The following is a 17605-nucleotide window of genomic DNA, read 5'->3' as shown; positions in this document are numbered from 1 at the left end:
CCAAGGTACTCCTATTATTATTATCCCAGACACGGACACACAGGTATGGGCCCCAAAAGGAAAGGAGTCCTCTTGTGGGCCCATCTTTCCAAGTGGAGACCTCATGTCATGCCAGGGTGACTCTTGGCTTTTGCATTGAGGATGTCTCTTGGGTTCTTTCTCGTCTTGCCAGGCTGGGTCCTTTCCCTAGACCTGCTGTGTGCATGCGCTAAACCCCTTCCCTTTGGGGTTTTCTTCTGCGTGCCATTTAGAATCATCCCCAAACGGAACATCTGAAGTGTCTTACAGATCATGGGGGTGAAACTTCTGACTTAAAGATGGCAAGAAATGTACTCAAAGTAACAGCAAGTCAGTAGTAGATAACATTTTATACACACACACACACACACACGCACACACACACACACACACTGCCTGCTTTGTGCCATGCGTTTCTCCCAGCATTTTACCTGTATTAACTTATTTAATCCTTGCAACTCTAACTCTATGAGGTTGGAATTCTTGTCATCATTATTATCATCACTCCCATCTTACAGATGAGGAAACTGAGATGGAAATTTAAGTCACTTGTTCTAGGAAGTGACAGAGGCAGGATTCAAACCCAGGCACTCTGGAGCTAGATGCCAAGCTTGTTGTAACCTGTAGGCTACTCTGCTTCTTACTCATGGGTCCGGATTGCAACCCTACCTCCTAGCTCCCTGTCCTTCGTCTCAGGAGCTAGCCATTTCCAGGCACCGTACCACTGTGGTAATTCTGGTGGGGCAGTCATTCCGTGTGGGCAGCATGTTGCCCGAGATGCTGAGCCGTGATGCTTCAAACCTGCCTTGGTCTTGGCTGCTGCCTGGGCCTGCCTGGCCTCCTGTATGCCCAGCCCTGGCTGGGGGTGGGGTGGGTTGCCTAGGGTTTTAAGCATGACTTCTGCCTTGCTCGAATTCAATGTTCAGGGCTTCACACAGCCTTAGCTCTGGACATTCCTGGGGAGAGGGCACCACAGATGGCTGGCCCCAGACTTGCTCCCCGAAGGGTTGGCCAGCATCTCTCCTCCTGGCGTGGAGCCCCTAGTGCCCGCTGAGAGCCTGCTCACAGCTCAGTGCCCTGACAAAAATGCCTGCTGCGACACAGCAGGGAGACCAGCTTGGCGGGAAAGGATGGTGGTGGTGAATACAGTTTCCAGAAAGTTCCTGTCCCTAGGCTCGGGAGAACAGACCATTTCTCTTTCTTTCCTTTCCTGGGTGAAAAGGGGCAGGTTTGGGTGCAATGGGAAAAAAAAGTTTCCTTGTGTCTGCCTGGAAATCATTCCCCAGCTCAAAAATTAACCACCTGACAAGGCATTTTCTTTTTCTCTCTCTCACCACTGCATGGTTTGCCTGCAGACTTTAATCCCTGTGATAATTATTGGCTAAACCTTGAGAAAGTAGGATTTCTTCTGCTGGGGATTACAAGGCTTCCTGTGAGAAATCCAGCCCCTGCGCTGGATTTCAGTTGGGTTTGACTGGGTTGAGCTGGCACAAGTGAGACTGGGTTGGGGCTATGGCCAAGCATCTCCACCCCCTACCCTTGCTCTCAACCATGGCCACGGCTAGGGTGAGGCAAGTGAAACACCTAAGGAGCACAATTTAAGGAGGCGCTCATTGTCAGGGTCCTGCACTTGTTTGACTACTAGCCAGAAGGTTGGCAGTTAGAACCCACCCAGCAGTGCCTCGGAAGACAGGCCTGGTGATCTACTTCTGAAAGATCACAGCCTTGAAAATGTTATCGAGCAGTTCTACCCTGCAGACATGGAGTCTCCATGAGTCAAAATCAAATTGACTGCAACTGACAACAACAACAACAGACCCCGCCCTGCTCCCAACTCCTCTGTCTGATGAAACTCAGGGTGCTGCTGTCTTTCAGTGAAATATGACAAAACAGGACCTTAGCTTATACAGTCTACCCCTGGTTTGCTGTGTGACTTCAGGCAAGCCATTTTCCTTCTCTGTGCAACCATGTCCTCCATTGTACTAGGGGTTAGATCAGACCAGTGTTTCTTAACCTCAACGCTATTTACATTTGGGAACCCAGTCATGCTTTGTAGTAGGGGACTGTCCTGTGCAACTTAGGATGTTTGGCAGCATCCCTGGTCTCTGTCCACAAGAAGCCAGTAGCACCCTCCTCCCCCAGTCTTGACAACCAAAAATGTCTCCAACCAAATATCCCTGGGGGTGGGGTGGGGGAGGAGGGTGCAAAGTCACACCCTGTGGAGAACCATTGGATAAATGATCTCAGGTTTGTGAATACAACCAAACACTTCGAGGGACAGAGTAGAAGGGGCAGGGGTCTGGGGACCATGGTTTCAGGGGACATCTAGGTCATTTGGCATAACAAAGTTTATTAAGAAAATGTTCTGCATCCCACTTTGGTGAGTGGCATCTGGGGTCTTAAAAGCTAGCAAGTGGCCATCTAAGAAGCATCAATTGGTCCCAATCCACCTGGAGCAAAGGAGAATGAAGAACACCAAAGACACAAGGAAAATATTAGCCCAAGAGACAGAAAGGGCCACATAAACCAGAGACTCCATCAGCCTGAGACCAGAAGAACTAGCTGGTGCCCAGCTACCACCAATGACTGCCCTGACAGGGAACACATCAGAGAGTCCCTGATGGAAGAGGAGAAAAGTGGGGTGCAGAACTCAAATTCTAGTAAAAAGACCAGACTTAATGGTCTGACTGAGACTGGAGGGACCCTGGAAGACATGGCCCCTGGACTCTCTGTTAGCCCAAAACTAAAACCATTCCTGAAGCTAACTCTTCAGACAAAGATTAGACTGGACTATAAGACATAAAATGATACTCATGAAGAGTATGCTTCTTAGCTCAAATAGATACATTCGACTAAACAGGCAGCTCCTGTCTGGAGTTGAGATGAGAAGGGAGAAAGGGACAGGAGCTGGTTGAATGGACACAGGAAATCCAGGGTGGAAAGGAGGAGTATGCTGTCACAGTATAGGGAGAGCAGCTAGGGTCACGTAACAATGTGTGTATAAATTTTTGTATGAGAAACTAACTAGAATTGTAAACTTTCACTTAAAGCACAATTAAAAAAAAAGATCTCAGGTTTATTCTCACTGTCATATTTTAAGATTTTAGAACAGTATTTTTGAAGCCTGGCTTTAAGAAATTAAGCTTGTGTTATTAATAATAAAATAATATTAATACATGATTATTAACAATTAACACAACAGAACAGTAGCTCATATTTATTGAGTACTCAACATGCATCAATCACTGGGCCAATGGTTATCTTGTATTAAATAAATTATTCTCCAAGGTAGGTGCTATTATTATGCCTCCACAGTGGATAAGGAGCCCTGGTGGTACAGTGGTTAAGAGCTTGGCTGCTCACCAAAAGGTCAGCAGTTAGAATCCACTGGTCCCTCCTTGGGAACCCTATGGAGCAATTCTACTCTATCCTGTAAGGTCACTATGAGTCAGAATCAACTCAACCGTGATGGGTGTAGCAGATAAGGAAATTGAGGGTAAGGGAAGTTAAGTAACTGGCCTCAACTAGAATGTGGAAGAATTAGGTTTCAAACTCAGGCCTGCCTGATTCCAAAGTCCACACTGTTTCTACAGTGCATGTTTATTGTAGGAAAATATAGATAGGCAAAAGGGAATATAGCACTTTCTGATGATGAAATCACTAGGTAGAAGGCACTTCTAATTAAAGTTAGCAGAATAAAGACTTTTCCACTAAACTGAAACAGTCTGAAAACAACAACAGAAAGCAAAAAAGGGAGGGTAAAGTGCCATCACTGATGAAAGTAAAAAGTACCAGAATCCCTTCCTGCTTGTATGAAGAAGAGCTGACAATGGTGGGAAATTTTGGACAAATTGCAGAAAAAAACCAAGAGTGGCCTATATTTCTGCAGCTCTTGGAAGTACACAGAGTTTTCCAGAAGTGTTTTGCAACCCAAAGAGCCCTTCCTACCACTGTCAAAATCTGGACCATGCATGTGAAGGAGGGAGGGAAGGCCCTGAACCACGTGTGACAGTGCAAGAGTCCAGATGACCTGAACAAGGAGGCTCAAAGATACCATGTCTTGGCAAGAAGCAGGATGGTGGAGTGGCAAGTGGAAGATAAGTGATGGACAGTGATCAGGTATACCATATGTGGTTATAATGGAGTTAAAGACACATAAATGCTAAAAGAAACACAAAAGAACTATGACATTCTTGGAGCTTCACACTGAGTAAGCCTCTGGGCTGCTTAGAGTAGAGACGTATTTCAGGGCAATGTTAGTTAGATGATCAACAGTGCTGATGCTCAGAGATACCTGCTGCCCCAGCTTGCTCCCTAACCCCTCTCTCCACACTTTCTTTGAACAAAGAGCTGATCTTGAAAGAATGGCCTCAATTCTGTGATGAGTAGCCAACATGGAGCCTGCAAGAAGATACTGTGAGAAATAAGAAGAAAGGGAACATGAAATAAAAAGTAAACAAAGAATAGATATTGGAAGGGTTGTGTTATGAATTAGGAAACACTATGAACAGGTATTTCTCCATGAAATAAAAAAAAAGAAATGAGGACCTTCCTAAAACAAATCTCAAAAAAAGAAATAAGAGGGTCAAAGATGTAGAAGAAGATGAAAAAGCAACATTCAGGAAGGAAGTGAAAGAGGAAAATAAAGCCATTCTAAGAACAAAAGCCAGATTACAGCATCAAAACAGAGAAATACTAAAACCATAATCAGGGACATAATAGGCTCAAGAAGGTTGAACAAAATGAAGTGGAAAAGAAGGAGTGAGAAAACACGATAAATCTGGAAGTCAAAGGAAATCCAACATCTGTATAATTGATGTTGCTGAAGAAGAAAATAAAATGGAAAAAAAATTAGAATTTTTAATAGAAGAAAACTTCTTAGAAATTAAGTAAGGGCAGAACATGCAGATTGGAAGAGCATACTGTCTCCCAGCAAAAACCTACAGAGACTCATCAACACTGAGATATTCCCTGGTAACCTTAACAGGTTTGAAGTTTAAGAAAGAAGAAAGAAAGAAAAAAAACTATGGATTTTAGTGAGTTATAAAAAAAAAAACAAAACCAAACCCAGTGCCATCGAGTCGATTCCGACTCATAGCGACCCTATAGGACAGCGTAGAACTGCACCATAGAGTTTCCAAGGAGCGCCTGGCAGATTCGAACTGCCGACTCTTTGGTTAGCAGCCATAGCACTTAACCACTACGCTACCAGGGTTTCCCTATGGGAGTAGAAAGCACGCTGGCCTCAAATTTCTGCAATACAGGAATTAAATATCTACTAACTCTCTGAGTTGGCAAAGAATATTGACTATACCGTGGACTGTCAGAAGAGTGAACAAATCAGTCTTAGAAGAAATGCAACCGGAATGCTCCTTAGAAGTGAGGATGGTGAGATTTCAGCTCCCTTGCTTTGGACATGTCATCAGAAAAGACCAATCACTTGAAGAGGACTACATGCTTGGTAGAGTAGAGGGTCCTCAAAAAATGGAGAAATCCTCAGTGAGATGGTTGACACAATAACCACAACAATGGACTCAAACATACCAATGATCGTGAAGATGGTGCACTAATGGTTCATTTTTATACATAAGGTTGCCATGAGTCGGACCCAACTTGACAGCAACTAACAAAAACAATTCTCCAAGAAAGAAAATGTAATCCAAGACTTTTATACATACATTACTTTTGTATTCAGAGAATCTCTCTTTTAAAAAAAATATACATATTTGCTATTCAAATTTTGCAAAATAGAAGCATATAAAAATTTGTTCATAATCTTACCCCTAAAAGACTGCTCCCATCACATACACATTTCAAAATGCTTTCACATACATTTATCCTAATGGATTTCTCTGTGATGTAGACATCCCAGTATTATTATTCCTAATTTATAGGAACAAACTGAGGCTCAGGGTGTTCTGTGGCTTGTCACACGAATTCAGTAGCAAAATCACTACACTTGGGCTTCCTAGTCGCCAGACCTGAACTTTCTAGAGCAGCTCTGTCCAATAGAACTTTCTGTGATGATGGAAATGTTCTATATCTGCGTTGTCCGAAATAGTAGACGCTAACCACATGTGGCTACTGAATACTTGAAATGTGGCTTAAGTGACTGAGAAACTGAATTTTTAATCTTACTTAATTTAAACTTAAACAGTCACATGTGGTTGACTAAAAAAACGTGTTGCTGTTGAGTTGATTCTGACTCATAGCGACCCTGTAAGACAGAGTAGAACTGCCCCATAGAGTTTCCAAGGAGCACCTGGTGGACTCGAACTGCCAACATTTTGGTTAGCAGCTGTAGCTCTTAACCACTATGCCACCAGGGTTACCTGTGGTTGGCTAGAGGGTGTCATACTGGACAGCTCCTCTAGAGATCTCCTTGGCATTCTTTCCCCTTTCTAATGCAGCTGACCACTTTCCATCCCAGCCATCCTCCAGCACCATCCACATCAAGTTCTTCCGGTCTCTCCCGGCCTCTGGGGTTGGCCTTGATAACCCTTCTCTGGCTCCCATCTTCTTGGGCTGGAGTCTCCTTTAGACCTTATTCTCAGCTCATCCACCCTTGGAGGTTTTGTTTGAGTCATGCCAGTTTCTGATGGCAGAGGGATTAGCCTGTGGAATTGATAGACATTTTACCTGGGGTCACTACTCTATCTCAGCAAGATCCCCCTTCCTTGGCTGAGCCTCTGGTCAGAACAAAGTAGCAAAGAGGCAAACTGCTGACCCTGAGATTACCCAGAAAATGAGTCTGCAAAATCGGACTCTTCCTCCAACCTCTGAACTCCAGATATTAAAAACCAAAGTGCAGTGCCTTGGAATCACATGACTCTACTTTCTACCTTAATCCACCCTTGGAGACTTCTGCCCCTGAAGGATCAAGGAAAGCTGCCATTTTACAAACACACAGTTTCTTCTTCAGCGTAGCCGGGTTGCTGCTCCGAGTTCACCAGACAGGAGGCCCCGAAGCAGCTAGAGAACCCATCTGCTGTGGGGTGGTGTTTAACCGCGGCTTCCACCTGAAGTCTTGCTTCTGCTATTTAAACGGTAATCAGGACCGGGAGCGGAGAGATCTGTCTATGGTGCTCTGTGTGGTCTTGGAGAAATAACGCTTCTCTCTAGGGCTCAGTTTTCATGCCTGTGTTAGTGTCGTTCGTAGCTGTTGAATCGGCTCAGACTCATGCAACCGCTGTAGAATGGGGATTTTAAAACGGAGCAGGGATTTTTAACGCAGGGCTCTGCAATCCCTTACAACCTGTGACCAACTTGAAATGACATTCAGAAATGTGACCATGTGAGTACTTTTTCTCTGACTTTCATTAATTTCCAAAGGCGTCCGTGACTCCCCAGTTACAGCCATTTCGAAGCGAGGTCATATACTGTGACCATGGGTCTGACACAGCCTGCAGATGTGTTTTATTTCACCCACACTTTTAATCAGCAAAATTTTATTCAAAACGGCGAGATGTCACATAAAAGTGCTATTTCAAGCTTCCCTCCAAAAATCAGGAGAGATGGCACCCCGGGGCCATGTTCCCTCATGGCAACAATCAGAGGAGCTGAGCAGCATTGCTGTCTTCAGAGGGGCCTGTGCTCCCCAGTTCACCACAGTCCCCACCACTCCCTATTGACCCACAGCCCCTAAAGCCAGTGCCAGTTGTCATTTATCATCAAGCCTGAGCCTTTTTTTTTCTTTGCTAGAATAATGGGCTTCTGTGCCCTCAGTGCTATATCAAAAGTGAAATTGAACCTTGAGAAAACAATGAGATTTTTCTTACACCAGCCTAACCAAAAAAAAAAAAAAAACAACCCTTGCCGCCGAGTCGATTTTGACTCATAGCAACCCTATAGGGCAGAGTAGAACTGCCCCATAGGGTTTCCAAGGAGCACCTGGTGGATTTGAACTGCCAGCCTTTTGGTGAGCAGCCATAGCTCTTAACCACTATGCCACCAGGGTTTCCTACACCAGCCTGCTTCGCTGCATTTGGGTTTACAATGGCTGAATTAGGTAACTTATTCATTCGTTTAACCAATATGTATTGAGATATTGAGGATAGAGTTGAACAAAGACAGATAGGATCCTTGTTTACATGGAGCTTATAGTCTGGTGGCAGGAGAGAAAAATAATAATAAGTAAACAAAGAGAAATAACTTCAGCTAGTGATAAGTGGATGACAAGGACAAATTTGGACAATGTGGGGCAGACCTCAATTGACAGTGTGATCAGAGAAGGACTCCCTGAAGAGGGAACAATTGGAGTGGAAGCTGAACAACCAACAGTCGGTCAGACACAGATCCAGGGGTAGAGAGGGCTAGGCAGAGGGAACACAGTGCAAGTGCCTGGAGGTGGGAATGGGCTTGGTCCGTTTGGTCTCCAAGAGCCTACCAGTTAGTATGTCTAGTCCCTGCCTCCAAGCCTCCTGGGAGATTTGTGCCCTCTGGAAGTCAGTTCTGTGTTCAATGCCTGGCAGGGTATGGAGATGGTGAACACAGGACAGCAGCACTTCTGAATTCCCTACCACGTGCCTGACATCCATCCAGCAATTCTGAATCCATGTGCCCTCCAGGAAGCTCAGCCAGGGTGGGGAAGCTATTTGGGGTCACCTTGTCTCTGCTTCAATCCCTAACCAGCAAGGTAATGAAACACACTCTTGACCCACTTACTGCCAAAGCCCATGTGGACCAAGGATCAACTTCTCAACCACTGCCCTTGCCCTGAGTCACCACCCCAGCTGCCACGTGCTGGATCTGGAGTGGGTCCTCCAGGAAGGCCTGATGCTTAGCATCCTGGCCAGAGCATGCTGACAGAGAGGGAAGGGAGGGGGCAAAGGGGACAGAGATCTCAAGAGAGGAAGAGAGAGAGCAAGTGAGGGAGAGAGAAAACACAAAAAGGCCTGGGCTCAGACCCTTTGAAAGGCAACACTTGCAGCCAGAATTTAACAATACATCTTTGCCCACCTTCATATAATGTGTAAGGAGCCCTGATGATGCAATGGTTAAGTGCTCAGCTGCTAACTGAAAGGTAGTGGGTTTGAACCTACCATCGGCTCCTCGGGAGAAAGACCTGGCAATCTGCTGGCCTAGGAAATCTTATGGGACAGTTCTACTCTGTCCTATGGGGTCACTATGAGTAGGAATTGACTAGAAGGCAACAGGATTGGTTTGGGTTTTAGTCTGTGAGCTGCAACTCTACCCTAGGAATAAATGACCTGGCTCACAGCATTATAAGCATGACATATAGGGACGTCTTTTTATTATCCTTTCTGTAGAGGGGAGGGTAATAATAGTACCTCCCCTAAAATTGTTGGTGTGGGGATTAAATGTCTTAATCCATGTAAGATGCCTGGAACTTTTTTGATGGTTGTGGTTATCATTATTATTGCAATTACCCTTCTGCCTAGTGATATAAGCAACATCAGCAACATCATGAAAAATAAAGAAAATATTGAAGTTGTCAAGGATTTCATTTTACTTGGATCCACAATCAAAGCCTATGGAAGCAGCAGTCAAGAAATCAAATGACATATCACATTGGGCTGCAAAAGACCTCTTTAAAGTATTAAAAATCAAAGATGCCACTTTGAGAACTAAGGTGCACCTGACCCAAGTCATGGTATTTTCAATTACCTCATCCCCAACCCACCCCTCATATATCCATGCAAAAGCTAGACAGCGAATAAGGAAGACCAAAGAAGAATTGATACCTGTGAATTATGGTGTTGGCAAAGACTATTGAATATACCATGGCCGGCTAGAGGAACAAATAAGTCTGTCTTGGAAGAAGTACAGCAAGAGTGCTCCTTGGAAGCCAGGATGGTGAGATTTGGTCTCACATACTTTGGACATGTTATCAGGAGGGACCAGTCTCTGGAGAAGGATTTCATGCTTAGTAAGGTAGAGGGTCAATGAAAGAGAGGAAGACCCTTGATGAGACGGATTGACGTAGTGGTTGCAACAATGGGCTGAAACATAACAACGATTGGTGAATCCTGAATTCGGACTTCTAGCCTCCTAGACTTGTGAGAGAATAAATTTTTGTTTGTTAGAGCCATCCACTTGTGGTATTTCTGTTATAGCAGCACTAGATAACTAAAACAATAGGTAAATACCCAAATGCATGCTAGACAATGGTAGGGTCTGCCCTTAGGACTCCAGAAACCTTCATTCTCTAATATTTGCTTAATGGCTCCCCCCTGAGGGAAGTCTTCCCTGCTATCCTACCTCATCCCCTAAATTGAATCAATTACTTTCTCCTATGTGCCCCTGGAGCCCTGGTGGTGTAGCGGTTAAAGAGCTCGGCTGCTAAACAAAAGGTCAGCAGTTCAAATTTACCAGCCACTCCTTGGAAACCCTATGGAGCAGTTCTACCCTGTCTTATAGGGTCGCTGTGATTCGAAATGGGCGCAACGGGTGAGCTCAGCTGTTAACCAAAAGGTTGGCAGTTTGAATCCACCAACTGCTCCTTGGAAACCCTATGGGGCAGTTCTACTCTGTCCTATATGGTCACGATGAGTCGGAATCAACTCGACGTCAATAGGTTTTTTTAAGTGCCCCTAGTTTACTTAGAACCAAATCTATTCTTGGACATGTTGCTCTGTTGCTGCAGTTATTTATTCTGCATCTGTTCACTCCGTCCCCCAACTTTGAGTTCCTAGAAGGCAGATGTTCACTTACTCATCTCTATATCCCAAACCTCCAACCAGAGGTCTAGCAGAGAATAAGGGCCACAATCTAGTCATTGATTCATTCTACACATACCGATACCAACTCCTTCCTTCCTTCTTTATTTTTCCACTTGACATACCATAGCATCCTATGAAAGGCAGTGGGACATAATTGATAAGAGCACATTGTCTTGAGCCACACTGCCTAAATTTGAACCACAGATCCACCACTTACCAGCTGTGTGGCTTAACCTCCCCTAAATCCAGCTGGAGGACAGGACCCTTCTTTTGACTCAAACACCAAAGCTTCCAGCATAGGCAAGAAAGCAGCCCCTCTTCTTCTCTGTGCCTCTCAAGTTCTAGCTCAGAGAGATGTCACCATCTTTGAGAAGACTCTTAGGTTGGTTCTCCAGAAGGAGACCCTGAGACAAGGATTTGACTGTTAGGAATTTATTTGGAGAGTGGTGCATGGAGCTAATGCTGGACTGTTAATGAAGAGGTTACTGCTGGGGGAAACTGGAACTGATCTCACTGGGCACCTTTGAGAGATGATGTTCAACACAAACACATTCTTTTCAGAGAGACAGCTGTTAAAATTTACTAGCACTCTTCTGCTTAAGGGATGTGATATTTGATAGGTGGAGTTCAGTAAGATCACTTGAGTTTAAGAAACACTGGCATTAGAGAACCATTTTTTGATTGACATAGTCAGATTTGCTTGTTAAAATTCAAAGATTGCTCTTGGTCATTTTCCTAATCTCAGCCCAGGGCTTAGCTTGTGGTCAGGAATAATGTTTGCTGAGTGGCTAGATGAATGGATAAGAGTTGCAGTGTGATGGATCGCTTTTATATGGCCTTTCTTATCATGGTCTTGCAACTCCCGCCCAAGTGATGGTGTGGGACTATACAGATAAGATAATTGTGGCCACCAAGGGGATTGGATAGCTTGCTAACAATGCAAATAAAGATCATGGCACTGTGTGGGAGTGGGACCACACAAATAAGGTCTGTGGAAACTTAGGGAGGCTGGTCAGTTTTACCATCTTGCTAGGGTTAAAATGAGCCATCCTAGAGGTGGGAAGAGAGGATCTCACTATCATCAAGGAAGAAGAGCCAGGAGTGGAGTGCATCCTTTGGAGCTGGAACCATCCTAGATCCAGGAGACCGAGAGCTGTAACGCTGAAGATGGCAAGATGGTGAGCTGCAGTGGCAGAGAAATGGCAGCAATAGAGGCAGCAGAACCAGGAGACTGGCCGGAGACCAGCAGGAGATGGTGCGGTGGGCTTCCCAGTGCACAGAGCTAGAAAGCTGAGCGCTCTTGGGCAGGAGTCTTGCTGGCGCGGTAGGGTACCTCTGGGCAGTTGGTGGAGCTAAGTTTGCCAGCCCACGGAGCTAGAGCTGAGCGCATTCAGGCCGAGGCTTACTGGCAAAGTGGGTACCTATATAGATAAAATATATATATATATAGATAGATAGATAGATAGGCAGAGCTAAAAGCTTTGTAACACTTGCTCAAACAGAGCAGAGGCTGAGGGGCCAGGGGAGGCGTGCCTTTGGGCACAGCTGAGAAGAGGCTGTCCTGATGGAAAAACTGTTATCCTGAGCATTTCTGAACCTGAGTTGTAACCTGTTATTTCCCTAATAAACTCCATAATTGTCAGTATGATCTGTGAATTCTGTGTGGCCATTGCAACAAATTATCAAACCCAGTAGGGAAGTAGGGGGTGCCATGGGAGGGACTGTTGGTGTCAGAGCTGGTAAAGATGGCGAAGAGAGGAGGCATATCTGACCTCTGCCTCATAGGAATCAGCCTTGGGCTGTTAATCTTGACTCTCCTTCCCCCTTGGAGAATTAAAGGAGGTCAGATGCTGCCCCCACGCCATTTTTTACAATAGTTTTTAGCCCTTTCTGTGAGTTGTGTAAGCATATATTAGTCATTCAAGCATTCAACAAATATTTGTTGAGGGCCTACTATGTGCCAGGCACTGTTCTTGGCTCTGGGGAACCAATCCCTGCCCTCCCAGAGCTTGTATTCTGGTGGAGGAGAATATCAATAAAGATATAAAATCCATATTTAACTGGTGATCAATGTTATGAAGGGTAAGGGGATGTAGGCAGGGGGTGTCACATTTGTGCTGCACTGGGAGCCAAGATTCTGACTTCTTTTGCTTAAAATCTGGTTCCATCAGTTGAGGGCTATGTGTCTTCAGGCAAGTCACTTCACCTTTCTGAGCTGTGGAAATGGACTGTCTCAGCTGATATTCCAACCCCTCTGCAGACTCACAGTTTTCCAGTCCTGAGAAGGCAGAGTTGACCTTGGCCAAATTCACTTTTCCTGGCCCAAAGCATTGGATGCCCTGGCTCCCTGGGTGGTCCCCTGAGCTCTGCTGGCAGAATGTCAGGATCCCAGAAGCTTCTGCAAACAAGGTGCTGTCGAATGTGCCGCCTCTTTCCTACATCTTTGTTCTCTGTACTGGGCGTATTTGGGATGGGCCTGCCCTCTCTTTGCCTCTGTGGAACCCAGGGATGATGCCCTTGGCTCTAACCACCTGTTAAGGCTAAGAAGGCCTTTTCCACAAAGGCCCAGTGCTGCCTGAGGGGCCCGAGCTTGGGGTTCTAGAAATAGCTTGCTCTCAGTGTAGGCGGAAGGGAGGGAGAGAACAGAGGGGTCCTGTGTACAGCTCCTACCCCACTTCCGCCAGAAAAGCTCCTTTCAACCTGATTTTTACATGCAGTTTCTGCCTGTTTGATACGTTGTGATTCAATATCCAATTTTGCTTGAATAAAGGGCCAGGAATTATAAATATTTATAGACTGTGAGTTCGTAATTATCTACATATCTCATGCCTGATATGAGGGGGATCTTCCTGTTTTAGGAAACTGGAAGGATGTTGAGAAATCAAAATTCAGGGAATTTTTAGCTGTGAGGTTTGATTACATATTGTAAATTTTGCTTCCCGTCTTTGAAGTGTTTGCCAAATCACCTGGGTTCTTGGATTGAATTTAAGGTGTATTCATTTGGCTGACAATTATTCTTCCCTGACTCAAGAAATAATTTTTAAATATTCTGAGGGATAATGGATTGTATTACCTCTGGGGCCTTTTTGTTTGTTTCCACCCAAAGAACCTATCTGAAGTTAATAGGAAAATAGGCTCTGTTCTACAGCGATTCCCTATGCAAGAGACTGTACATCGGTAATTTCCTGAGTGAATGCAAGCACTGATGCAAAAGCTGAGTGGGACTTCCATTGTTGTTAGGTGCTGTCGAGTCAATATAGCCACCCCATTGACAGAGTAGAACTGCCGCATAGGGTTTTCTAGGTTGTAATCTTTATGGGAGCAGATTGCCAGGTCTTTCTTCCACAGAGTCACTGAGTGGGTTTGAACCACCATCGTTTCGGTTGGTTAGCACCCGAGCACTTAATGATTGCATCACCAGGGCTCCTCAGTGGGACTTCGGTGTATGGAAATTTTCTGACATAGAGTCTCAGGCTGTATTTTTTAAGATATGGAAATGGATGTGGGTGTGTCTCCCAATCTTCCCCAACTCAGTAAATGGCCACTTGATTCTTCCATCTCTGAGCGAACAACTTTGGAATCACCCTTGACTCTCCTCTTTGCCTTCCATATCACAAGGGGATCCATCAGCAAAACTGTCAAGCTCTACCTTGGAAAGAGATTCAGAATCCAAACGCTTCTTGCTACCTCCACCACTCCCACCTGCACCCACGATGCCAGCATCTCTTGCTTGGATTATTGGCACAGTCTCGCTGGTCTGTCTGATCCCCCATTATATGTATTAACCAACCAGTCAGTATCTGCAGCATAACTTAAAGTCTGTCCCATTTAGCTAATATGTTCTATTAGGACAGTGCTTGTTAGGATGACATTGAACGGAGCAGGTCCCATGGGCAATGAATAATGTAACAAAACCTACCACTGGTAAGAATAAGAAGTATCAAATGGCACCAGCCAGCACCAAATCCAAACAAGAGTTTGTGTTCACTAGAACATGAGAGATCATTGCCTTTGAAGAACACGAGAAAGGGAAGTCAGGACGGCAACTAGTTCTATTCAAACAGGGACCACGTGAATAAAAAGACGCCATTTATTACGGACCCTGTGGGACACTGATGTATCAGAAGTAAGGCATTGCCATGATTGCTTTCTTGTTTGGTAAGCAGGTATATACTTGGATGAGCTTTGACAAATGTACACACCCAGTAATCATTCTCCAGTCTAGACCTAGAACGTTTCCATCACCCCAAAAGTTTCTCTGGTGCTCCTTTGCATTCCCCACCCATACCCCACACACAGACCTCTCACCCTAACCCCAAGAAACCACCGGTCAGTTTTATTTTGAATCTTTTAAATTACTTTGTCTGCCTGTCATTGGTTCTAATATTCAGCTTATAACAGCTCAGGATAGTGTGGTTAAAAATACTGGCTCTGGAGGCAGACTGCCTTGATCTGCTTGGCCACTGCCTTGCTAGTGACATCCTTGTACCTCTGTTTCCAATTCCATAAAATGGAAATAACGATAGTACCTATTTTGCTGGGATTTTGTGAGGAATACACAGTGGCTGACACTTGGTAACAGTTTAAATATTAGTTATTATTACTGTATAGAGAGTCTTGAGTATGTGTTGGGCATTATACTAAGTGTCATATATGGATATGGCAGTTGCTACCAATGCTCCCTCCACATCTCCATTGACCTTCATCATCCCCATACATGCCAATAGCTTCTTGAGATGCTGTGCTTGAGGACCTTCCCTAGCTGCAGGAGCACACTCAGATTGCATATAAGGCAGGCTGGAAGTGCTGGACAGTTAATGCTATCGGGAGGAGCCCTCACCAATGATGGACAGGATTTGGCAGATAAATACCTCAGCTTCTTTGCCACCCATGTGCAGCAACTCTGAGGCATGTTCTACACTGTATCCCAGAGTTCCCCAGTTGCCCACAGTGGTAACCTTCTCATTCATATGCAGGTAGTCCGTGACTTATAACATATTCAAGTTATGACAAACCACACTTAGGACTGTTCTTTTTTTTTTTTTGTACCTATTATCGTTAGTAATATGTACTACACACATTGTTGCAGCATGCAATTTGCTGATGTTATCATTCTCAGATATAAGGTTTCCAACCCTGAAAGACAAATAAAGATCAGATTTATAAAGCTACTGATAATAAAAGGCAATAATAATGAAAACTAAAAAAAAAATTGAGGTAGTCGACTTACTTCAGAACTGACTTACGACGGAGTAGTTGTCAGAATGGAACCCTGTCATAATTTGGGGACTACCTGTACTTCGTTTTGGCTTCCTTCTCTTCTCTGTCTCATTTCCCCACTCTCCTTCTAGTTCTAAGGCAATGGATTATTTCATTTAATCTTCAAACAATCCTATAAGGTGGGTAGTGATAGTTTCTCCATTTTGCAGTTTAGCAAAATGGAGCTCAGAAATGTGATGCTGCCTGCTCAAGATCAAAACCTTGGGCACTTACCCACTCTACTGCCTCCCTGAGGAACGTGCCTTGATGCCCCTTCCCCCAGGATCTCTTTCCCCTCTGCCACTCCAAGCTCCACTGACTATTCTGAGTTCCTCTCCCCCACTGCAGGAAGGCCGCTGCCTGTTTGTTATCTTGCTCATGGCGGTGTATTGGTGTATGGAGGCCCTGCCCCTCGCAGTGACAGCCCTGCTGCCTGTCATCTTCTTCCCCTTCATGGGCATCCTGCCGTCCAACAAGGTCTGCTCCCAGTACTTCCTGGAAACCAACTTCCTCTTCCTCAGCGGTCTGATCATGGCCAGCGCCATCGAGGAGTGGAATCTGCACCGGAGAATTGCTCTCAAGGTCCTGATGTTTGTTGGGATCCAGCCAGCCAGGTAAGGCCTGGTAACGGGCCCAGTCCTATAGTGGGGAGTCAGAGAGATCTCACCTCTCAGAGCCCAGATCCTTTCTTCTTGGCTAAGTCATCCAGGCCAACAAATGCATCATTTCCCACCATTCATTCACTTACTCGTTTAAGAGCTCAGCTGCTAACCCAAACGCTGGCAGTTTGAATCCCCCAGCCGCTTCCTGGAAACCATATCGGGAGTTCTACTCTGTCCTGTAGGGTTGCTATGAATCGACTCAATGGCAACAGGTTCTACACCTCAGATATTTATTGAGCACCCCCTATGTGCCAGACACAGAGCTAGGCCCTTGGGTAGTTGTTCTCAAAGGTGTATAAGAATCACCTGGAAGCCAGTTGAAAATGCTTGTTCCCAGGACCCACTTCCAAAGATTCGAGCTCAGTAGTTTTAGAGGGTCATAAACCCATTGCCGTCCAGTCGATTCTGACTTACGACAACCCCACATGTTCCAGAGTAGAACTGCTCCATAGGATTTTCTGGGCTGTAACATTTATGGAAGCAGATCACCAGGCCTTTCTTCCATGGCACTGCTGGGTTGGTTAAAACCACCAACCGTTAGGTTAGTAGTTGAGTACAAACCATTTGCAACACCTAGGGCAGAATCTGCATTTTTTAAAAATGGTGTGGCTCAGATAGCTTGGAGCTGAATCTCAGCTTGCCTGCTCTGGAAAATCACTTCACCCCTCTCCTTGTTTCCTTACCTGCAAAATGGCAATATAAGAGTGTCTGCTTCATAGAGTTGTGAGGATTAAATGAATGAATACAGGTAAACCCCTTAGAATCTGTTGGCCATTATCAGCCTTGGTTGCTCTTTAGTGGCCCAGGTGATGGGAGTGGGGAGAGAGTAGAAAGATGTCCTTGGAGAAAGAGGCAGCGTCCAATCCTACAGGAACTTGGGGCCCCTGGCTAAGATTTGGACTTGTAGTCTGAGAGGGTTGGGTGGCCTTTAAAGCAGGATTGTTGTTCCACGAGCCCCTTTGACAATTTGGTGAATCTTAAAGA

General features: G+C 45.1%; 1 protein-coding gene across 1 annotated transcript in view; it reads left to right on the top strand.

The window, feature by feature from the left end:
• SLC13A3 (solute carrier family 13 member 3) overlaps positions 1-17605 on the top strand; it is an 85483-nt gene that overhangs the window by 15544 nt on the left and 52334 nt on the right. The window contains exon 2 of the mRNA XM_003411754.4: positions 16308-16573. Coding sequence (XP_003411802.3) covers positions 16338-16573 — 236 coding nt within the window. The 5' untranslated portion in view covers positions 16308-16337. The remainder of the gene's footprint in view (positions 1-16307; positions 16574-17605) is intronic.

This window comes from Loxodonta africana, chromosome 24, assembly GCF_030014295.1.
Source record: "Loxodonta africana isolate mLoxAfr1 chromosome 24, mLoxAfr1.hap2, whole genome shotgun sequence".
Taxonomy (NCBI): domain Eukaryota; kingdom Metazoa; phylum Chordata; class Mammalia; order Proboscidea; family Elephantidae; genus Loxodonta; species Loxodonta africana.
Note: the sequence above shows the minus strand (reverse complement) of the source record. Positions and strands in the feature narration are given on the sequence as shown.